General features: G+C 38.4%; 2 protein-coding genes across 2 annotated transcripts; both read right to left on the bottom strand.

The window, feature by feature from the left end:
• Window positions 1–1,220: 1,220 nt before the first annotated feature.
• On the bottom strand, window positions 1,221–16,706 carry LOC118266281 (protein sneaky). Its single transcript, XM_035579680.2, has 12 exons — window positions 16,411–16,706; window positions 15,151–15,270; window positions 13,705–13,876; window positions 11,510–11,650; window positions 10,760–11,012; window positions 9,905–10,030; window positions 7,971–8,222; window positions 6,749–6,964; window positions 6,126–6,334; window positions 5,509–5,613; window positions 2,307–2,458; window positions 1,221–1,460 (listed from the first exon to the last, which is right to left on the bottom strand). Exons 1-12 carry the CDS (start codon window positions 16,664–16,666, stop codon window positions 1,291–1,293), a joined length of 2,172 nt encoding a protein of 723 aa, XP_035435573.2. The 5' UTR covers window positions 16,667–16,706; the 3' UTR covers window positions 1,221–1,290.
• Window positions 16,707–17,530: 824 nt separating this feature from the next.
• Window positions 17,531–24,479, bottom strand: LOC118265897 (ubiquitin carboxyl-terminal hydrolase 14). The gene is made up of 11 exons (XM_035579173.2): window positions 24,311–24,479; window positions 23,515–23,693; window positions 22,942–23,049; window positions 22,504–22,618; window positions 21,971–22,226; window positions 21,453–21,609; window positions 21,039–21,104; window positions 20,638–20,820; window positions 20,113–20,227; window positions 19,562–19,741; window positions 17,531–19,137 (listed from the first exon to the last, which is right to left on the bottom strand). The coding sequence occupies exons 1-11, from the start codon at window positions 24,324–24,326 to the stop codon at window positions 19,010–19,012; spliced, it is 1,503 nt and encodes a 500-aa protein (XP_035435066.1). The 5' UTR covers window positions 24,327–24,479; the 3' UTR covers window positions 17,531–19,009.
• Window positions 24,480–24,949: the final 470 nt, after the last annotated feature.

Below are 24,949 nucleotides of genomic sequence, written 5' to 3'. Positions count from 1 at the left end.
TAAACAAAAGTGACTTGTTAATACCCAAATAGGCCCGCTAGTTTACGGCGACGTAATAGATGCGGTTGCCTAGTGCACTATCTGGCAACGCGTGGCGCGCCGCGTCAGCTTGTACCTCGCACGCTCCAACGCACGATTGTCAATTCGAAGTCAACGCATTTTATTTCAAATAAACCCATACGCACTTTGAAACGTCGAAAATAGAATGCTTCGTCTATCAGTAGGGTAATTGAAGTTAGTTACTTAATTTAAACGTAAGTTTGTAGAAAAACGAGAAAGAAGCTCTAGTTTTCAAAATAACGAGTTATATAATTTTGAAATGTCATAAAAACTATAAATAAATGGTAAGTCGTATTTAATATAAACAATTTGTAAAGCTGCATTTTTATACAGAAAACATCATATTCTGTCGATTGAGTTATCAAAAGCGTCGGTAACTAAACAGGACGCGTTACCATGGGCAAGGCGCGTTGCTACGGGCCCGCGCTTCCTCTGATCCCTTGAACACACCCTTCCCTTTGTACCCCAGCACAACCGGTCAGCCTCGAAGGGACACCACGCCCCTACACACCGAGCACAATGCCATTTTATTGGAAGATACTTTTAATAATGCGTTCTGTCACTGCACTGCTGTTGCCATTTGAAAGTAAGTGCAAAACTCGAGTTACTACGGGACCGGCTACGGCGTAGGCGATTTCGCGAGCATCGATTCGCTACGGGATTGGCGAATTTAAAAATGATGCAGGGGTTAAAGCTTTTGATTTGGATAGTGAAATAAATGTTTGTAAGATAGATCGTATTTAATAATAACACTTTGGGTCTTTTATCGCTACTATAAATAGGTAATTCATCGTAGAACGTAATTTAATAAGATTAAGATTGATTCACCGAAAATCAGGGACAAGATGGTTTTAAAAGGACGTAAAGTACGTTTTAATTTGTATAAGTTCGGACATCCGGAGCTAATCTGTGGGTTTATCAGTCTAGCCAGTATGTTTGTATGCGCATAACTCGTCAACAACTGCACCAAATTAGATAATTCGTTTCTATTGTCATGTTTGTTATTATCGGGACAAGGACATTCGTATGAGGGAAAGAGACAGTTTGTAAAAAGAATTCGTCGGGACGGTCGAGGCAAAAAACGCATGCGAGGCTTGCGAAGCCGGGGCGGGTCGTAGAGATGTAGGTAACATCGTATCACATACGAATCGAACGCCAAATGAATGATTCTGGAATATTTTTCACTTTATTTACACTTATTTATATTAATCTATGAAACTTTGTCTGTTGTTAATATCGGAGTAAATCATCATCACTAAGGGAGTCGACGTCACTCAGCTCATTGAGGGAGGGGTCGCAGGCCAGGCAGTGCCCTCCCGCCTCCTCCCAGCACTCGGCACAGTACACAAACGGACATGTTGGCACGCTGCAGCAGTGCCACCGGCCTGGGATCCGACGACCTGATGTAAAATAACAAAATAAGTACGAAATGTTCAATTATGAAGTTTAGATAAAATCCAGTTCCTTTCGACCAATCAGATGTTCAATTCAGGGTTTAGAGAGAAAGTAATTGAAGGAATTTTCAAAAAAATGGAAATGTGAGGTTCTCTCATAGTTATGCATTTACAGATTTCGTAATGTAGAAACCGCAATTTTTTTTGTTAAATGGTTCTTGTACATAGCCCAATGCAAATTAAAATCGAAATGTCTGTGTACGTCAGTACCTAGTTACCGCCCACTAGGGGTCCCGAAACCAAAACTTGGACTAGGTCGAAGTAAACTAATGACGACGAAGTATGTGAAGGACGAACAACCGGTACGACAGCTTATGTAGTTATGTACTTACCTTCCGAAACTCGGAGGTGCATCGAGATATTTTGAATGGGTCACTAATTCAATAAAATAATCAGAGATCGACCTAGGAAATCGTATTATCCTATAGTTTTTGTGTACTATAAACGTGATAGTTTATTATGAAAGATGGATATTTGCTATTAAATTGCTAAAAAGCTGAAAAGTTACTAATACTACAAAACGTCACGTAGACAGATAATTTATTGTCTGGAAAATCAAATCTACCAGGCCACTGCTACTAATAGTAGCTTTGCTGTTAAGCAACTAGCAGTAGCAAAGTCAAAAACTGCACCTGTACCCTTAGTATAAGTTAGATTTTTTTATTGGTTGATTTATTTCAGCCGGCCAATCAGAACGCCGAACGCCCTCTCGTTTCGATTACATACTTTAAACGTAAAGCAAACTCGTACTAAGGGTACTGATAATAATGCTTTCGTTTCTACTCCACTCACCAGTCCTAGGTTCCGTCTCCCCACATATGAGGCAGGTCATCCTAGCAGCAGGTAGAGCATCCAACCAGCCCAGCAAGTATGGGAACTTCATCCGCAAACTGAGGAGGTTCTCTCCAGAGAGGTAGTGGGCTCTCACGGCTTGGATCGCTTTTCTACATAAAGTCACAAGTTTTACGATGTCTTGAAAATAAATGTATACAGGATGACTTTGAATTCGATGTATTTTTCTTGGGAGGTGATAATACAACAAATTTCTTACAAAATTAGTCCTAAGGTCCCTGGTCCGAAAGTGGTTAGTTTCTGAGATATTCAAAATTTATTGTTTTCGTAAAAAAATCCCGAACTGGTTATAAAAACATAAGTAAATAAAAACTAATGGTTTGATTTAAGTTTTGTTAGTTTTCAGTAATAGCAAAATTTTGAAAATAAAAGGTTTGGTTTGGGTTAGGTTAGGTTTAGGTTTAGGTTAGGTTAGGTTTGGGTTAGGTTTAGATTAGTTTACGTTAACGTTTTAGGTTTTAGTTAGTTTAGGTTAGGTTAGGTTTCGGTTTAGGTTTTGGTTAGATTAGGTTAGGTTTTGTTTAGGTTAGGTTTAGATTTGGGTTAGGTCTAGGTAAGGTTTGGGTTAGGTTTTGGTTAGGTTAGGTTAGGTTTTGGTTAGGTTAGGTTTAGGTTTTGGTTAGGTTAGGTTTAGGTTTTGGTTAGGTTAGGTTTAGGTTTTGGTTAGGTTAGGTTTAGGTTTTGGTTAGGTTAGGTTAGGTTTAGGTTTTGGTTATGTTTGGCTCACCTAACCTAAACTTAACCTAACCCAAACCTAACCTAACCCAAACCTAACCTAACCCAAACCTAACCTAACCCAAACCTAACCTAACCTAACCTAACCTAACCCAAACCTAACCTAACCCAAACCTTTTTTTTTTTTTTTTTTGTCGGGGGGAAATCCTCATGGACTTCCTCCGCCCGGGGAAAGGCGGAGGGGTATGCCGGACTCTTACCGGCTAAAACCCCCCGGTGTCTACTCAGCACGTGATCGTGGGGGGCGCGGGAGTCCAGATTCGTCCGCAGCCCCACATCACATGCCGGCCAGGTCCGCCCTGACCTCATCTCTTGCACGGGGTAGGTAAGTTTGGACTACCCCGTGCATCGTCTCGGAGGCGCGCGCCGACACCCGCGCACGCCATCACCTCGGGTCTATGGAATAGGGGGCGGGGACTTCCCCAAGTCCCGCGCCCCTGGACCCATTCATGGGGGCTGGAAGAGGGCGTTGTCCGCCCTTCTCCTGCGCCCGGTGCGCCTACTGCGGGCGGGGAGGGGAGTCGTGATCTCCCTCTCCCGCTCCGCAGTTTCCTTCTGCGACATCACGTCCTCGCAGAAGGACACCACCGCGTCCCACGACTCCGCGCTGTCGACCATCTTGCGTACGACGGCCGGCAGCGACAGATCGCCTCCTATTTCGTTTGTGAGGACACGGCGCTGCTCCTCCCAAGCTGTACACTCGGCGAGCGTGTGTAACCTAACCCAAACCTAACCTAACCTAATCTAACCAAAACCTAGCCAAAATCTAACCTAACCTTAACCTAACCCAAACCTAATCCTAACCTAACCTAACCCAAACTTTACCTAAACCTAACCAAAACCTAAACCTAACCTAACCAAAACCTAACCTAACCTAACCTAACCAAAACCTAACCTAACCCAAACCTAACCTAACCCAAACCTAACCTAACCCAAACCTAACCTAACCTAACCAAAACCTAAATCTAACCTAACCTAAACCTAAACCAAACCTAACCTAACCAAAACCTAACTCAAACCTTACCTAAACCTAACCTAACCTAAACCTAAACCAAATCTAACCTAACCTAAACAAAACCTAACCTAATCTAACCAAAACCTAACCAAAATCTAATCTAACCTAAACCTAACCCAAACCTAACCCAAACCTAACCTAACACAAACCTAACCTAACCTAATCTAACCCAAACCTAACCAAAATCTAATCTAACCTAAACCTAACCCAAACCTAAACCTAACCTAACCAAAACCTAAACCTAACCAAAACCTAACCCAACCCAAACCTAACCTAACCTAACCAAAACCTAAACCTAAACCTAACCTAACCTAACCAAAACCTAAACCTAAACCTAACCTAACCTAACCGAAACCTAACTTAAACCTAAACCTAACCAAAACCTAACCCAAACCTTACCTAGACCTAACTGGTTTTGGTTACATTAGGTTAGGTTTTGTTTAGTAACCTAGACCTAACCTAACCGAAACATAAACCAAAACTAACCTAGCCTAAACGTAAACTAACCCAAACAAACTTAAATCAAACCATTAGTTTTTATTTACTTATGTTTTTATAACCAGTTCGGGATTTTTTTACCAAAACAATTAATGTTGAATATCTCAGAAACTAACCACTTTCGGACTAGGGACCTTAGGACTAATTTTGTAAGAAATTTGTTGTATTATCATCTCCTGAGTAGAATACGTCGAATAATTACAAGTCACCCTCCCTATCTTTTGCAGAAAGGAAAACCAAGAAGTGAATTGTTTCTAACTTTTTTTTTATGGAACACACCGATAAACGAGCAGACGTATCACCTGATGATAAGCAATCGCCGCCGTCCATGGACACTTGAAACACCAGAGGCGTTACATGTGCGTTGCCGGCCTTTTGGGGGTTAGTAATTTAAGGGTTATTGGGGAGTTGGGGGGAATTAGGCCTTCGGTAACCTCACTCACACAACGAAACACAAACGCGTTGTTTGACGTCGGTTTTCAGTGAGGCCGTGGTATCACTCCGGTCGAGCCGGCTCATTCATGCCGAAGCATGGCTCTTCCACACTTAATATTCTGTGGGTAAGTCAGATCATCTATTTATTTATTTATTTATTATTATAAGGCACGTCAACAGAATAAACACCAGCATTAAAGTAAGACAAGATGAAGACACAAGATCATTTGTGCTTATGCCAATTACAGACATGCACCACATTCATAAAATTAACACAGTTAGATGTCATAAAATTAAATAATAATATAAATACAATGCAATTAACAATATTTTGTACTTAAGTCTAATAGGAATCTACAATGCCTCATGCCACATTTAATATCATGATGATGGGCACCTAGCAAAACTGCTTTTATTGTGCTTATAACAAGGTTAGAATTTAAGTAGAGTGGTCAATACCTGCGCAGAGTTTTATCCATTTTCATTCGTTTCTTAAGGATATCGTTGTAGAGATGCAACACGCGCTGTTTCTCGCGTAGAGGGTAAAAGTAACTGCAGATTAGTCTGAAATATTAGTAGAGACGTAGACTGCAATTGTGAAGAGCCGAAATCATATTCAGATTTCTGTACGTTAACAACTTGAACCTCATCATCATCATCACCAACGTCACGCCTTTTATCCCCGAAGAGGTAGGCAGAGGAGCACATTACGGCACATAATGCCGCTATACAATGTATACCCACTTTTCACCATTTGTTTTATAAGTGCCATGTAATAGGGGCCACCTTCTATTGCCGTATACTGGGCACGCTTCCAGATTCCGTGCTATTACCGAGAAATTTTCAAAAACCAAAACAAGCGCAGTAATACTTTATCCGACCCGCAAAGGGGAATCGAACCCGAGACCGCTTGTCCGGCATTCGCACTTACGACCACTCGACCAACGAGGCAGCAACTTGAACCTTATTGTCATAAACTTAAGATACACAATGAATACAAAAAGTCATTTAGCCCTTTTTGTAATCGGTGGAAATAAACTATTTTTCTTTCTTTCTTTCTATAGTAATAAGCTCACCTCCTCAGCCTCAGCGTATATGGATTGATATACAACAGAAAAAGTATCCAGACGTAGCCTCCGTAGATCTTGAAGAAGTATATGGGCGGCATGGCGCGTGGTTGTGGCACACACAGTTTGTTCGTCATCACGCGCCGGCTGTCCCGGGTCGATGATAGATTGCTGATCAGTTTCCGGAGGAGATTCGCTAGGAGACCTGTTCCTTCCACCTGGTGTTGATAGTCAGGGTGCTTTTCCACCAGAGATGTGGTATGCTACATTGCTGTGGGTGCGTTTGGCTTCCACCAATCATATTCATTGGGACAGCATAGCTACATAGCACATCTCTAGTGGAAAAGCACGCTAATTCAGGGCTTGCAAAGATCAACATGTTATAAGAATTTTTGTTGTTTTTTTTTTGTCAACATTACGGGATATAGGTGGGTAAGGTACACACAGAACGGTGGCAGAAAGCCTACATTGTCAATTTTAAGGTGAAATGATGGATAATGTAGAGACTTCAGCGTGACAAACACGATAGTCAACTTTATTGTTTTGTAATAAAATTGAAAATGTAATGAAGAAATTGATTTTCTTTCATAGGTACTCTATACATTCTACGATTCATAGTCTACGTTTTGTACCTCTATCTTCAAATCCTGCGTCCCCTGATGGACGAACTCGAGGTGTGCATGTTGGCGCACCACGTCCAGAGCCTCGTAGAAGAGCCGGTCCAGCATCACGAAGGTCGTGGCTGTCACCACCTCCAACATCACCTTCAGGATCTGCGTCACCAGCTTACTGTGCTGGGTCCGCACGTACGACACGGAGTATATGTCCACGTATTTACTTCGCTCCATCTGGAAAGCATAGCTTGGTGGAATGTTGCTATTTGTCCAAATTGAGAACTAAGTCTTCAGTTAATCGTAGGTACTTATTATTACTGTGTTAAAGTTAAAGGCCTTTTTTTTTTTTTTTTTCAGGGGGAAAATTATCCAATGACTTCTCTCGCCAGGGCAAAGCGAGAGGGAGTGTCAGACTCTTACTGACTAAAAACCACCCCGTTCCTACTCCTGCTTGTCGAGCCGGAGCCCCGGTAAACCCGCTAGGTAGTCCGCAGCTCCGGGTTAAGCATCAGCCCTACTGGGCCCCATCTGTGGTGGTCTGATGGCTCTTTGAGGCGCGCGCGGAACGCAACGCGCCGCACGCACGGGTCTGGTTCTGGTCGGGCGGCGAGCTACCCTTGCTCGCCGTCCGCAGACCCGCACTTACGGTGGCCGGAGATCGTCACGCGATCCCCGACGCCCGGAGTGTCTTTCGCGTCGGCTAGGGCGTGAGGAAGTTCGTTCCCTCACGCGTCCCGCCTCCTCCTTAGCTAGCATAACTGCTTCGCAGAAGGAGGAGACGGCATCCCAGTCCCCCTCGCTCCGCACCATGGCCTGAACCAAAGCCGGACGCGAGAGGTCGCCGTCGCCGACCACATCCCTGAGGACACGGCGGTGCTCAGCCCACGCAGGGCAGACCGCAACCGTGTGTTCCACCGTGTCCTCCGGGCGGTCTTCGCAGTGATGACACCCGGGCGTTTCCTCCCGCCCAATCAAAAACAGGAACCTACCGAAACTAAAGTTAAAGGCCTAACTAAAACCTACTTTTGAAACTCAAAAATAGAATTGAAATATTATGGATCAACTAGCTTTTGCCCGTGTTAAGAAGCATTGGAAATTATCAAAATCCTTTCTTAGGGTATGCCTACCTACATGTAAGTAGGTTTATTTATCTATGTATTTGTATGGTTTTTTACAGGTTCAAAAGTGATGTTACTGACAATTTTAACCATAAGTAATAATTAAATGAAAGCTTCAATACCTTTTTAAGTGGTAACAAAGTAATTTTATTCTTCCTATTCCTCATTTCGTCCAAATATTTGAAGTAGCCAGTTATGTACAAGTTGTCAAAGGTAATGTTAGTGAGGTACATATCGTGGTATGCTATGGCGGCTAGCACTATCCTTAGGAACAGGATGGCCATACACACGTTCAGCGTGATGATGACCACGCCCATGACTATGTGCTTCTCTTCAAAGGAGTGGAGCACACGGTCGCCAGTTTCTTTTGCATCCTGGAGTATTGGGATTAGAGAATAGGAGGTGTTAATTTTAGCTAAATTATATTACCATTGTTTTTATCATTAGCCTTGAGAGACTGCTGGACACTTTTGCACACTTTTGCAATAGCTCGTAATTTCGTGATTTAGACACCTGGATTAGCATAGGTTATGATACTGCGTCTTTTAAATATTATTTTGTTAAGCAACAAAACTATAATTAATGTCTATGACAATATAATATTGCATAAATAAGCTTTATAACAAATATTGAAGCGAATAGTCAAGCATTGCAGTTCGGAAAATGTTCTTCTAAAATTAATCTACACAAATTTACCAAAAAAACCGACTTCAAAAAATAAATATTCCAAAACAAATTAATATGCACTAAAAAGTAAAAGAAATAATTGCGTATTTTTCAACAACTTAATAGATCAACTAACTTTACTAACTCATCACACACATTATAATGTAAGTAGGTACAATTATTGTTACTTCTGGAGTCGGTGTCAGCCAACTAAGATGGGTTTGTTATTTACCTATTATCACAACAAAACATTACAGTTTTACACCAGTTGTAAGTAGGTACTTAACCACCACTCCGCCCGTGCCGTGCTAGTTGTTGGCGTTTCCTAGGCTGACACCGACTCCAAAAATAACAATAATTGTATCTACTAAGTCGGTTTTTTTTTGTTAAAATTGTTTTTTATTTCTTGATTTTTAGTGAATAACTTATTTGAGTATGGGTCGACCTATTAAACGCGCTGCTCATACGGGACAACGCCGTTTAAATGAATAATATTAATATCTATCCATATTGACGCATAATTACATTACTTTCAAATGTATATTAACCTGATACCCTAACTTATGATCTGCTGAGCCGACAGCTAACAGTTCATAAGCTACATACATAGTCAGTTGTAAAACACACAAACAGATTAGATACCCACATAGGTATACAGTCATGTAACTCAGACAGCACATCAAGCTACCCATCATTCTATACCAGATATGCTACTATCTGTCCTGAATTTTATGGTTACTGAGAAAGATAAGCTAGTATGCATCACTTCAACGTAAACGCAGAGCTCATTCTGCTCATTTTAAGGAGTTCCCTGGATTATCTTCCACATTTATGGTCAGACTTTAAAAACAATTATATGGAACCACACTGCCATCGTACTCTTTCAAACACAAAAATAATTTCTCAAATCGGACTATAACTGCCAGAGATATGCATTTGTCAAACACAAACAGATTAGGTACCTACATACACATGTAAATCAGACAGCACATCAAGCTACCCCTCATCATTCTATACCAGATATGCTACTATCTGTCCTGAATATTATGGTTACTGAGAAAGATTAGCTAATATACATCACTTAAACTCAAACGCAGAGCACATTCTGTTCATTTTTGAGGAGTTCCCTGGATTATCTTCCACATTTATGGTCAGACTTTAAAAAAAATTACATGGGACCACACGGACATCGTACTCTTTCAAATACAAAAAGAATTTCTCAAATCGGTCTATAACTGCCGGAGATATCGATTAACATACATAAAAAAAAAAAAAACGGTCGAATTGAGAACCTCCTCCTTTTTTTGAAGTCGGTTAATAAAATTGATCTGCCTCTACTTAGGTAATTGATGATATAGGAGATGGCGATGGTTTTAAAACCTTTCCTCACCTGAATATCATACAATATGCGTTGAAAAGTAATTTTATATTTCAGATTGACGTTTTTCAATCCACCGGTCAGCTCGCGCGTCGCTCTCTTAAGGGCTACGTAACCTTCTCCTAAGCCGTGGTCCAACTATAGAAGAAACAAACTGAAGCGTAACATACTCCTGTGTTGTTCTTCGGAACAACCAATAGAGCATGGAATTAGATACATCAGGGGTGGCCAACAGGTCGATCGCAAACGACCGGTAGATCCCGAGAGCATTTTTGACCGATCGCGGACCAGAAATTAAGAAAAAACTTCAAAGTTTTTGGTACTAAACTAATTTTGTATAAAAGGTCGTCGCGAGGAACTTTTAGAAAAAATAGTTGATCGCGAGTACATATAAGTTGGCCACCCCTGAGATACATAGTTAAATCAGTTATATGTTAGGTTTAACTTAATGAACGGACGAAGGTATTGTTTGCCTTACGGCGAGTCTATTTACATAGATTTTCTGTCTAAATAGAGATAGAATTTTGATATATAAGACAAAATATATAGGATTGTATTTCTAGTAAGCTAATCTACACACACATAGATCGGTTATTGAGATTGGCCGATGTATTGGGTGAAGTTTTAACTTGATTTATACTGGTCTAAGACTTCAGTAAGTTGGGTCATGCTAAACATGGACTAATAATCTAATTCATTAGTATATGGTTCTGAGGTCTATAACACTAGTGTTCAAAAAACTTTAGTATACTCACACTATGAACAATCAACTTAACAATTGTTTAATGTTTGTCTTTTTGTATGGTGTACAATAAAGAGTTTTCAATCAATCAACGCAGACAAATTTAGGTACCCTATTCCACTCACCTGCTTCCTGCTATCACAAGTATCGTCCTTTTGGAGTAGGTGTAGGAAATTGCAGGCGTATTTAAATCTCAGAGGCCAACACAACAGCCAGGCATTGTTATTACGCACTTTCTCACAACACGTGTCGTAAGCCAAGGTAAACGCTTCAATGCAAACTTTATTGGCTTGTGTTAGTTCATATTCGCATCTGTATTCCAATTTCTTTTCGTATAGCTTTTGAAAATGATCCTCTAAACCTTTTTCTGGGATATTTCTAAAATACACAAATGTTCTAAAGTTTATGTTAACCAATTGCTGTTGTGATTTGTAATTCATTAATAATGAAAGATACAAAGTAAACAGTGTCTAAGAAATTTAGGACAATCTAGGCATTGAGAAATCGCAAGTAAATTAGTCCGTATTGTCACTTCAAATTAAGCTAGATACTTACTGGTTGATGCCTTGGTACACTCGGTAAGATTGAATGTTTAAGTACTAGGTATAACGTATAACATGTTTACGTATTAGGTATCTAGGTAGACAATAATATGTTAGGGATGTGCTGTAACCGGCATTGCTGCGTGGGGGTCCCGGAGCAAGTCTACTAAGAGGACTCGGTGCCCTTTACAGGTGTATTGTGTGGCCACGGGGGTGGATTTAGTGAGATAAAAATCCAACACTCCCTAGTCTTTTATCCCCAAAAATTAGGCGCCTTCTGGAGGTTTCCCCCCGTTATAAAAAAAAAGGTAGACAATATAGGTATGTACTAACAGATACTTGGCTTCAATTCCTGTAGACCGCAATAATGCCTTGAAGAGAAGATCCAAGTTATCGTTCTGTTCCTGCTTCCTCGCAACTTCTTCCATATTCTCTATCTCAAGCTCTATAGGAGCCACTATGTCACGCACAGATCTAGAACAAACGTCTTATCATACTTATTGCATAAAGTTATCTTATGTGTTTTTATTTCCTAGGATAAAATTAAAAGTATCTATAACCGACGAGCATACATGAAAATACTGATGACTGTTGATGAACCGAAAGAGGTGTGTAAGAATCGTAGCAATTGGCGTCCCATTGTCTCCGCCTACCTCCATGGGAGACAGGCGTGAGGTTATGTATGTATGCATGATTCTTTGGGACTATGAGACTTCTCTGTATGAAAGGGTTTGTTATGATCTCCACGCTAGGCAGACGGTTGAAGATCATTGCAGGGGCAGGTACTTATATCAGAAAGAGCTACTCCTCGCTCTATCAAATGCATAGTCCCCTAGTCCGCAGGAAGTCTGACAGTCACCTTGAACTTGCGTTGACTCGTCTAATAAATAAACAAAATTAAAAACAATTCACTCCAGAAAGTACAAAAAGCTATTTTAATAATGTACATTACAGATAAAGGAAAAAGTACGTGCCCAATATTTGTCATTCGTAGAAAGAATAAACGAAATGAGTCAGTTGCCCTATTATAGTCGGTGCACAGTGCACCCATAGGCTCGCTACAATTAGTTCGGATAAGCATTGGAACATTCGTGGGTCGCCCGAATGTCAGCTGTGAGTGACTATTGTAAAAAAAAGGTTCGCCATCCATTGTAAATTGGGTGCTCCCACATCTGCTTAGATACCCTTGTGGAAAGTACAAAATGGCGCTCATATATCTGTGTTATTTTAAGTTCCGGTGATAAGTCGCTATTTTTGTCCCTTTTTTTCCTAGGTACCTGAGTGCTTGCTTGGTATTTCTATCCCTTTTTGCCCTGACTAACTCACTTGATGATTCGAATTTGGTTTTGTTTGTAGATAGTTATTAAAAACTCATTTATTAATAGTTACATACCTAACCTATGCTGTTGCTAGGCTGAGAGGACTTTAACAAGTAGATAAGTAGGAATTTTAAGTTACTTGAAATAATAGTACCTGACACACCTGATAAAAGTATTAAGAAAATGCAATTCAAAGTTTAAATGCAAAAGTTATTGTTTATGTCATGTGAGTCATTGTTTACTGATTAAAGTCTATTTTATTAGCTATCTAATAACTTCTTAGAAAAAAAAATGAATGTGTGTAGAATGCGCACATTCGCGTCGTGGGCACTGAGAGTGAAAATTAGAAAAAAGTTCCAAGGTAGTTTGAATACGTCATTGGCAATTTTAGATAGAGCGGATTTCGATTCCCTTTAGACAGGATTTTCTTATCCACTATTTGCAGGAAACAAGGGAAACATTTGGCAATATTGACGAAAAGTGGAGTTAAAAATATGACCATTGCTCTTCTCTGCCTAACTCTACATAACTTAAATATTTATAGGTATTCTATTCTATTCTGTTACAGTCACATATTTTTATTAAAAAAATTATTAAGTATAAAGAATAATGTCGTTGTAGTGGTTGGCTAGTTACCGCTCAATGCCCCTGGCTGTCACACGCAGCTTTATTCAAGGCATTGTCAAACGCACGGACTCTCATATGGTAGCATTGAGAGTAGTGACGTAGGCTAGTCGAAGGCTAGCCTTGTAAGCCTAGGTTATAAACAAGTGCTAAGTGAAACGAAGCTTTTCATAAGGAAAATCCCATATCGGTTTGTAGTAAAAAAATGGTAACTAGATGTGTGTGTAAGTTCTAAGTGCGTTTTTCTAGGTGTTTCTTAGTAGGTTAGTACTTAGGTATGTTGTTTTTAGCCGATTTCAGGAAAATTAATTATATATTACGCCTGTCATAAAACAATTATTTGTACAATTCTTTACTACGAGTATTTCTGAGATGAAATTACCAATGAATAAAAAAAAGAGTGTGGTGCTTTGTAAGATGATATGTGAGGTAGTGTAATTACATTATAGTAATATAGTTGTATAACCAGAAATAGTGAAAAAAGCAGACTAGGTGGTGCTTTGTACTACCTACCCCATGGGTAAATTTCTATCGTGTTATCCTTCACTCATAGCGTGATATAAAGAAATCTTAATAAGGCCAAACCTAAGCGCGTTCTTCATCTGGTCCATCTCATGCTGCAGGCTGAGTGCTGTCTTCTTGATGGGCTCCAGCATCAGGTTGTACCTCTCCTTGGACAGGTTGAACGAGAGCTGCGTGCTGCACGCGAAGACCCTCACCACTTCTCGAGCATTCAGACCCATGTTCGTGATAGGACCTACGCAAACAAACATGCATTAAGTCATTCTTTGAAATGGTCCGCGCGTCTGTCTTTATGTTATGAACTTTTTTTAATATCTTTTTTAAATTAATTAGATGGTTTATGCCCGAATAAGACGCTCTCAAATGTAGTTCTGTCTCTATCAATTCTTTATAAAATGACAGAGATACTTAGCACGATATTTTAGTACAACTTAAAATTGAGTAGCGTTTTGTTTGAGTATTCGGGTGATAATTACACAATGATTATGTCACCCTTATAGGAACATTAACATAAATGAACTTAATGTCTATTAACAATTGTATTTTCTGCTAGTAGATATTATGTCATTTACTTAAAAACTGAAACGTTTTATAGGTGAGATTTTCAATATTGGTGAGAATGATTCTTGAATTCTTGAAGAAAGTTTACGTTTTGGTAGGTGAAAGTTTGAGTGCCTTGGGAAAAGGTATAACCGGAAAGCTATTTGCCTCTGTACCTAATGGGCGGTAGAGGTGCAGTTGCAGTAGCACTTATTTACTTTCTCACACAATTTCTGAATAATAGTTGTCAACATCTTTGCCTTATAATGGACAATGTACATAAATATCAACTTTTCGCTCTTTATTTGATTTATCGCAATAGAGGGTGAGTGTAATCTACAGGGGTGCCAAATACGTTTATCCCTGATTTCGAAACCGAAATAATCAATAATAGTTTGCTCCATTGGCGATCGATAGTGAGACTACATTGCACTTGCGATCAATATAAGAATTGACAGTAAGTAGAAATAGCCCCCGACGTGAATAGAGGGGTGTTATACATATGTACATTGCTGTGTGTGTATGTATCTGTATCTATGTGTCCGCCATCGTAAGTCGTAGCTCACAAACAGATGAACCCATTTTGAACAAATACTTCCTATCTTACTAATATTATAATGCGAATTTTTGGAGTTTGTGTGTATGTTTGTTACTCAATCACGACAAAATGGCTAAAGGGATCCGAAAAAACAGGGGTAGATTATGGTCTGGAATAGCACATAGGCTAACGGAAGGCAGGCGAAGCCGTAGGCAGAAGTCAAATACTAGTATTTGAATAAAATAATTGTAATTTAAATAAAAATATGAGAATTAATTACTTAGAAGTCTACACTATTGTATACTTACTAGCTCTTCCTCACCGTTTGTGCTTTATGTTGTAGCGTCATGTTACATTGATTACTATCTTACAGTTCATATTTTTACAAAATAGGAACTATCAAAATGTGAATAAGGATGATTTTCCCTTACCAGCCACGACGTAGGTCAAGACGACTGCTTTCAGCACTCCTCGGCCAGTTTTTCCAAAATACATGGGAAATATAAGCAGGCATATACATCTTACTTGTATTGATATTGCGTTACCTATACCTGAAAGTAAACCATACATACATCATATAGACTAAACAAGATATACCGTAAGGGTACACCTCTTATGACTTAATTTAACCACATATTTGTAAATCGAAATAGACCCAGCTAATTTGAACACGAACACAAACATAACAGCAACGCCGTGTCCGTCACATTCCTAGACAACCTACAACATTACAGCTCTTCTGTGGTCAAGGTACATGGAGCTGTACACACATAATTTAATACGTGATTTATTTAATAATTTATTTTGTAATATTATTTTAGTTGTATTATGCTTGTGGACGAGTACTACTTGTAGTTTAATTTAAATCATGTGAGTGTTCTCCATACTGTAGGTATAAGTTTGATAATTTTGTAAGAGATTTAGAACGGGCTAGTAGTAGCTATAAATCCAGTCACGGAGTTCGGGAATGACGGATAGGTCATTGAATAGGGTATTGTCACCCAATATAATCTGTGTCTGGACTTTATAAAACATGTTATTAAACATAACTTGTCATTTCCGCATGATATTCAACAGATGGTAGTTAGTTTGAGTTACATTACACTACGTGGGTTACTACGCCCAGTTTCCGCCAGTTACTTTATTACTGTTATTCCCAATAGTCGGTGAAACTATTGATAAGTGTAGGGAACATGCCAGAACCCATTATTGCTGAGAATTTCGAAATTGAAAATACAATGGTTGGCGATACTTTAACTAGACAAAGGAACTAAACTCAGCTTCGTGTTTAGCAGAACGGTTTAACTATTAAGTTTTAAAATTCACAATAATAGTTGTGTGTCTGTGTGCATTTTGGGTTCGTATTCGTACCCCACAAATGCCATTGGGCGTTTTTCTATGAGCGCGTCCGGTGTCGGCACAAAAAATGGTGCGGCGGGTGGCGGTGCGGCGCAAACACATCTACGTAGTTATCGCCATAATGCATGTGATCGCAGAAGGTCCTGTAGTTTGACTAATATGCTTTTAAATGAGTAATGTTTTTCTGCAAAATGTAGGTACACCATTGCGGCAAAATGCGCAGCTATAAATATCAAAAATGAACCTAGCTGAGATATATCTGCAAATATGTAGTAGCCACCTTTTGTAGAATATATTCCCTGTTAATAAAAACTACAATTAAATTTACCCACCAAGCAATACACTTATAACTAAAGACAAAATAAGTCCAACGGAGTTCGGGAAGGGAATCCTCTTCAACAAATAGTAATAGTAAGCCTGTCCCAGACAGAAACCACAAATAAAACTGGTGAGTCGCAGGCTATTCTTCTGATTGCACTCCGCGAAGAATACTCTGTACAACGGAGGACATATGTAACATAGACATTTCTCCACAAATATGCGACAACCACATAGAATCTGTTCCAAGATACTCCCCAACTTGCACATTTAGGAAATGTTTTTGTTGTAAGTTTATTTACTAACAATACTTGACAGTTCTTATTTGTTATCTGTACAGATCAAAGATATTTCGAGTAGATATAAATAATAACACAAGTATTCCAAGAAGTAAGAGCATAGAGGTTGTAATTGAAAAACTGTAAGAAAGAGTATGTACTTCGTTTGCAAATTGCACGGTGTTTAGATTGTATTCAGCATAACAAACCTGGCGCTCTAAAGGATAAAACAGATATTCCAATATATCTGAGCTATCCAACAGTCTCCAATTTGTCAGTCATATGCGCAACAAAAATGCATGCGTAATAAATTATGCGCAAATTGCGCAAAGGTTTGGTTGCGTTAGCGCAAATATTAACAGACGATATTTGCACTTGCATAGTATCTATGAAAATATGCACATATTGTAATATATCATGTAAGCCATTTTATGGGGATTATAGTCAGCACACATCAGCCTTGAAATAGTTAGATAACCACTTGCTTTGTGGTATTCACATTGTAAGGATTGAACTTCTTCTCTTTGTTGTGTAGGTAGCTATACCTAAATGCGTAGAAGCCCTTTTCTTTCTATCCTTTTCTTGTGAAAAGGACAGAAACAGCAAACCCAAAACGGGCCTCTGCGTTGGTCGTCTACGCCTGTTACGACCTTTTTTCTCAGGTAGGCGTATAAAGTAAGGCCTGCCATCCCTTAACTGTGAAAAAAAAATGGTTCGACTCGAATTTGGCCGGTTTTTTATAACATACAAGGGTCTTGTTTCTCTAGTCGTTTTGAATTTAGACACGTTAAACTTTAGCATGGTTTAAGTCATAACAGATTGTCAAGAGATTTCAAAGTACAATAAAACAAGAACAAAATGTATAATCAAATTTATTATCGATCATTGTTTAGTATAATTAGTCTTATAAAATTCAATACGTCTTGTATAGAGAACCTAGGTATTTACTGAGATGTGACAAACGAAAATGCTTCACGCAAATAACAGCAGCATTTAAAATGCCAATTTACAATAAATTAACGAATTACTAAACCCGCGACTTACATCTATTAAACTTCAACACATTTTAACGAAATTTTGCTATTTAAATATAATATATTGATGAGCCAAGCTGCTGTTTTGTGTATAAATATTCGTAAATGCTATGTAAGGGTTCACTTTTCTGTATAATATCAACAGTAGTTATTGCTTTCATTATGATTCGAGACAAAGACTGCCGTACCGGCGGCGACGTGACGTCACGAGTCTGATTCAGCTCTGATAATGATTGATGTCAAATGTTACCTACATAAAAACATTGAGTAGGTAATTTTCCAGATAATATAGAATATCATAATACGTAAATCATATTTATACTGACGTTATAATCGCATAGACGAGATGTAATTTTAAAAAGTTCATTATTAAATGATATATTTTTTAAACTATTAACAAGTCTTACTGCGTATTTTGACACCAAAAAGCCAATAGAGTAGTATTTTTTTAGATTTTATATACTATCTACAGCTGAATTAAATTTATTTTATATACTCTAATAGAGGCAAAGGCAGGACAATGCATAGCGAAGTAGGATAAACTACTACTATGCTTAGAAGATATATTTATATATCGATCTATCTCCTATCAGAATAGACATAATCTTATACCATTCTGCCATGTTGCGCAAAAGAGAATATGCAAATCAAGAGCTAAATATGCATGTATGCATGCAAAATTATTTTTTGGGGCGTAATTTACTTTCAGAATGAGATAAAATAATTTTAGAACATAAAGTGAACCCAAATCTCTGTCCCTCTATACAGTAGGCGGCTAAGACATACACATTATTTAATTACGCCTTGTCATAAGTTGCATTAATCTCATACTCCTATATTGCCACTCTGAACGATAATTTCGATTCCAATATATCTGCTACACAGCCAATTTGCCAGTCTTTTGCGCAGAAAAAGTATACGTAATAAATAATGCGCAAATTGCGCAAAGATTTCCTCGAGTTAGCGCAAACACATCCAAACAATATTTGCATGTTCACAGAGCTTGCAAAACAAACACGAAGTTAATCAAATGCGCAGAACTTAGCGCAGACATACTCGAATAAATGACATTTGCGCACATAAGATTATTAGGTACTTTATACCTAGAGCAATTACCGACTAGTGTCAACGTTTGCGCATAGGAACTAAATACAGTCAGTTCTTATTTCCTACATCATTTCATCCGGTAGCAATATAGGAGTAAGGTGTAATGGCTAAAAAAAGTTGTGCGAGTTGCAGAAGTTGTCGCAGAATAGTCAAGCGGGCTGGAACAAATGTAGGCTATGTAATATATGGAGGTGTTACGCGAGGGCGATGGGAGGGTCTTCGTCGTCGTGTTCCGTGATCATCGGCTCCGGCTTGTCGTCCACTTCGGGAACTTCCAGGATCTTAGGCCCGTAGAGCAGGAGGTATGCGCAGTGCCAGTCCCCTGTAATTACATAGTAATGCTATTGTAAAGTTAGCTGTATTTACAGTGATGTTATGTGGTCTTTTCTTTGAGAATTACACGCTACACTGCTAGTAACTTTTACCAACAAAGTTGACGTGAATATAGCTTCATCGAGATTTGTCTAAATGTTAGTATGTTATGTGTATGCACCAACTATAATTTTACCTTCTCAAACTTCTAAGATGATGCTAGTAAACACATTGAAATAATAAATATTCAGACTTCTGACTGATATTACTAAAGTGAAGAAAAGTAAGAACTTTATACTTAAGTAGTGTCTCGTGAATAAGTATTCTATGGAGATTTATTTATTTCAACTCTTATTACTAACATTACAGGAAATATAACCTAATGCGTTAGCTAGGCCTTTTATATATTACAATAAGATAATAATGCGACGTACCGCCTCCACTAAGCTTGAGCACCTCCTCCTCGGTGACGGGGGTGACGGCGTCGTCGTCGCAGCGCAGCCAGGAGTCGCCGCGCGCCACCCAGGCCACGTAGTGCCCGGAGGACGAGGAGCGCCCGCGGTGGGTCAGCACGGCCTGCAGCCGGTAGTAGCCGCTGTTGTTGCTGCCTACGTCTGGAAGCAGATTGCATTTATTGGAGTGTTATACAGGAGAAAATCCTAGTGTGGGGTAACGCTTTTTATAAAAAAAAAAGAAGGTTTCTAGTTCTAATGCGTGAACAATTTGCTTATTATTAAGAGGCATGAAACTCCAGAAGTTTGTATTAATTATATTAGAAAGAAAATATTTGCATTTGATTGTTTCATTCATACTTAAATTCTTGTCTGGGCGATTGACCTGCAACGTGTCGCGGTTTTCATTCTCATACAAAACAATTCTCTGTATCATTCCCAAACTGTTATATGGTTCTTGATGAGTTTGTAAATGCACCCTTTATGTGTACATGCATGAGTAAAGATAAGCGGCCTCTTTAAAGACTACATACCATTAGGGAACCAGTAGGGTACAGATCTCATCGGGTCCTTTTTCTTAATTTCCTTTGAACTATCGCCGTGGTTCTTCGAACTAAGGGACGACTCCACATTCGCGTCTTCATATTCCTGAAAGGAATAAACACAACATATTTATACAAAAAGCAACAACAATGTTGTCACAGTTTCAAGCCCCAGCTGTTTTATAATTAATACAAAAGATTTAATTCACTGTGAAAGATTCTTATAAAGCTCTTATTAATCTATTTTTAAATGGCTGACCCGGCAAACTTTGTACTGCCGCAAACATTTCTTTTTCACCTTTTAAACCTTTCCTGGACTTCTACAAATAATTTAAGACCAACATTTGCCAAATCGGTTCAGTTCTTGAGTTGTAGCGAGACTAACAAACAGCAATAGATTTTTTTAAAGACGAAGACTTCACTTTTAGCCTGTCTGTCTGAATTTAGTTTTGACATTGGAAAAGTACCTAATGAAGGATTAATTGAACTAAATGTTTTGGCTTTGACAAAAATTACCTTAAACTTGTTCCTCATCGGCATGAGTCTCTCCTGCAGCTCGGGCGAGCAGAGCTCATACACGTCCAGCTCGAGCGGGAACTTCACGTCCTTCAGGATCTTCGCGTTGATGGACTCCTTCTCCTTGTAGTAGAACCGCACGAATTGCACCGTCAGGTACGCTGGCAGACGACTGATTTTGCTCTGTAAAGAGAGATATATTTTAGTAGTATATGAACTGCCGAAACAAGTACAAAGAGAGACATTTATTTTAGACATTATGCACCCTTCTGCTGTAACTATGCTAACCTATATACTTTGTTATACATATTAATACATATTATTTTGTTTGTGAAAAACTAATACTATCGTTTGTACATAAGTCCGAGAATTTCTTAGAAATATAAAAGGATTAGACTTACTGTTTTAGTGTAGATTGCATCCCTTCCTAAAGTTTGTGACAGTTTTGTGATTTGCTCGGACATTTTCTGTAAAAAAAGACAACATTTTATGAGAACTTTTATTTTTGCTTTATTTAGCATGGTATATTGCAGTTTTTTGCGAATTCTTTCCTCTTTGTTTGTTTAATATATACATTTCGCTGTATCTTAAAATCTCTGATATAAAAGAAGATCCAAATTAACATTCGTTCTCATGTTAAAACTCATTGTTTTGAATGCATTAAGTGTGGGAGAGTGATACTTTGGCACGTGAGGGCCGGCTCGATCGGAGTAACTTGTAAAGCCTCTGGCGTTTCGAGTGTCCATGGGGGGCGACGATTGCTTCTATCAGGTGATTCATCTGATCATTTACCTTAAAAATAAATTATTACTTACAGATCGGAGTCCAGACTGCAAATACTTGACATCTTGCGATATGAAGCAGGACAGTTGTAAGAATGTCTCGGTGGAGCGGGTGGGAGGCTCCTCTGCCTCCGAGCACACCAACTCCACGTCCAGGGTACCACCGAAGTACTGCTCAATCACAGATGACCTGGCGATGAACATAAAAACGATTTTATTCAATTTGCTCAGTCACAAGATTCTGCATGGTGCTTATAGACCGTCATTGAACTAATTTACATTAATATCCACTTTTGGCTTAAGCAGGAGTTGATATTCCAACTCCTGCTTTACTGTACCTAATCAGTAAGAGTCTGACAATCTTCTCTACCTCATTCAGGGTTCTCGCGGAGTCATTTGATAATATTTGTATGTATAAAAACAAACTGAAAAGAATGACTAAATGTTTACAGACCACTAATTTACTAGCAGTGATCTTGATTACTTCTGTACAACCACAAAATTGTGACTTTTCTCTACTCTTCAATTTGATAAATGGCTACTAAACTTACCTATTTGCAGGAGCATTAGGTGCAGAAGGCAGCCTGGCTTGCAGCGCCCTGATGATCTCAGTCCAACACTCCGACGCGTCCTGTTGCGCCAGGCCGCCGCCGGGCCCGCGCTCCGCGAAGCGTGGCGCCGTGGCGTGCAGGGCGCGGAGTAACTTGGCAGCTGCGCCTGCGCACGCCCCAGCTCCGCCCCCTTCTAACGCTGACATCGTGTCGCTCAACGCCGATGTTAATTCTCCAGCGGTTCCACCACCAGACGCTGAAAATAATGATTTATTTTTAATACTTATTACATGCTTGCTTTTAGTTTGTTTATTTAGAACTTTGAACTCTTCATGGAACAAATACACCAAGTATGGAGCAGTATTATAAGCTATAAGTTATCTGACAGTCAATCACTACTTGATCCAGTGAAACATACTTAAAGGACCCCTTGGGAATGAATACTTTTATTTATAATACATATACATATAACTCTATCAATTCTATCATGGATAACACGATTGGTTGCTATAGTATAAGTATATTACACTTACACTTATCATAACTAAGTAAGGCATTCTTAAGTTCAGGTACTGTCTTCAGGCACTGTACTGTAGCGTTCATGTAGCATGTGTTACCCAAGTTGATTAGACCTTCAGGCAAGTCCAACTGAAAAGTAAACAAATTATTCATTAATAACTTATTCATTCTTTAACTATAAAGTTTAAATTATTCTCTAATATGAATATATGTAAGTATATCTACTAAAAATAATATGAGACATGGGTTTTGTTAATTTTGAAGATTGCAATCTTAGTGGCGAGAAATGTCATTGCAACATGGAAATAATCTTTGCGAGCCATGACATTGAAATAAAGGCATTTCACATTACTGAGATCTCTATAAAAATGGGTAATTGTTGAAAGAAGTTAAGTATAACAAAGATGAAATAGAATAAAATAAGAAAAGTATAGTTAATGTAGGATTCTCACAGCAGTAGCCAGCTCGGACTCGTTCATGTCTTCTACGAAGCGTGTCTGTTCCACTGGGGCAGATGGCACATCTTCCTCCTTGCTGCCCATTACCAGCACCAGAGCATTCTGGAAAATTCAATCATAACTTTATTACATCGGGAAAAGTAAATTTGAGATGTAAACTCAAGTCTTCAATTAAGTCTTTGAATGCCAATTAGAAATTACTGTTGAAGTTTACTTTTCTTTTAACATTAGTCAGCAGTGACCCTCGTAGCATTTAGTGTTAAATTATTTTATGAGTATCATATAGTACACTACCCTTATTATGACCTTACTTTTCATTTAAAATAAACCAACCAATTGAACAAACAAAGCAAACTCATACTAAAGGTACATATTAGTTCTTTTCTTTCAGGTCAAACTGCCATGTAATTTACCCGTAGTATTATGACACATTTTAGACAACTAGAATACTTAATTAGATTAACCATTTCAGGCCACTTTAATAAGGTAATAATTTTAACATTGCAGTAACGAATAGGAAATGTTTTAAAATTAAATCCATAAAAACAAATAAATAATACAACTTACATTAGACAACTTGAAGTTGGCCCAGGAATCGTCTCTCAGAGTGACTCCTTTGCAGACGACCTTCTGTCTCTCAGGCTGCACCCCGGTCAGGGCAAAGATCTGTGCCTTGAACACCACAGGGTCATCATCTGTGTTCACCTCCACTCCTGGGTACATCTCCTTGCCCCATTTTACCTTTACTGGAGATAAAAATTACAATAACATTGGTTACTTAGTTATAATAGTTACTATGTACATTGGCATTGGTAGACATAGTTTGAATCATACAAGGAGAGGTGGCATTCTTAACCTTAATTTAAACAAAGAGGAATGTAGACTTTGTTTGTACATGAATGGTTAGTTTTAGTTAATATAGTGGCCGGATAAAACTGTGCTGATAACACATATTGGCGATTTAATTGCAAATGTTTTTGTTGTTATATTTGGATGAAATATAAGTATCTAATTTGAATTGTAGTGAGTATTGTACATGGAATGTAGTTTCTAAAAATATTGTAAAAGATTTGAAATCAAATTAGCTTTTATAAGTAAGAAAACATCATAATGCCGGGAATGTTTTACGGGCAAATAGGGGACGCGTCATGACAATGCATTTTTAAATATATAATTAATGTTTATCTTGTTATTGTAACGAGTCTCATTATACGATTTAAGCATTATTAATTGATTTCAAGGAGCAAATTAACAAAAAATAATATTAAAAAGTAAAAATGACAGTTGTACAGCTATAACCTCAATACTAAAACAATGATGTAGCATTTTCTGAAAGTAACAAGTATTTAAGTTCAGTTCTTACCTGAGACCTTAGGCATTCTGGATTAAGTTCACACAACACTGAAGCGTACAAAACAAATGGTTATTCACATTAACTTGCAAGAAACTGAAAGTCACGATTCGCATCCAAAATGATGACAAAATTGACAGATGGAATCAATCGAATGAGTTGACAGTTACAGTTACAGAGTAAAAATAAAACGTTTCGTTTTTCGCAGCGTTGCGTTTAACGACTTTTTAGTTTTTGTCTACTAGTACTTATTCAAATTAACTTATGTTGGAACTCACATTCAACTTTAAAGTTTTAATTTTTACTTATCATTCATACGAGTAAAAGCCTCTTCTCATTGGGAAAAGGTATGGGTATTAATCACCACGCTCGCTCAAGGTAGATTGGCGATTTCAAACTATTATGCACTTATTACTTCAGTATGAGTATTTCTTTAATAAATAAAATATGTAGGTACGTTCTTCTTGTATATTTTGTAACTCATTAACGAATTCGCTTCATATCTTATAAGTCCATAATTAAACAATATGTATGCTGTGGGCCTGTTACCATAGAATACTACATAATATAAATCGCACTCGGATTGCGAACACAAATAATATTATGTACTTGTAATATATGCGAGCTTGGTCTACATTGGTATTCAACACA

Source organism: Spodoptera frugiperda, chromosome 7 (genome assembly GCF_023101765.2).
Source record: "Spodoptera frugiperda isolate SF20-4 chromosome 7, AGI-APGP_CSIRO_Sfru_2.0, whole genome shotgun sequence".
Classification (NCBI taxonomy): domain Eukaryota; kingdom Metazoa; phylum Arthropoda; class Insecta; order Lepidoptera; family Noctuidae; genus Spodoptera; species Spodoptera frugiperda.
Note: the sequence above shows the minus strand (reverse complement) of the source record. Positions and strands in the feature narration are given on the sequence as shown.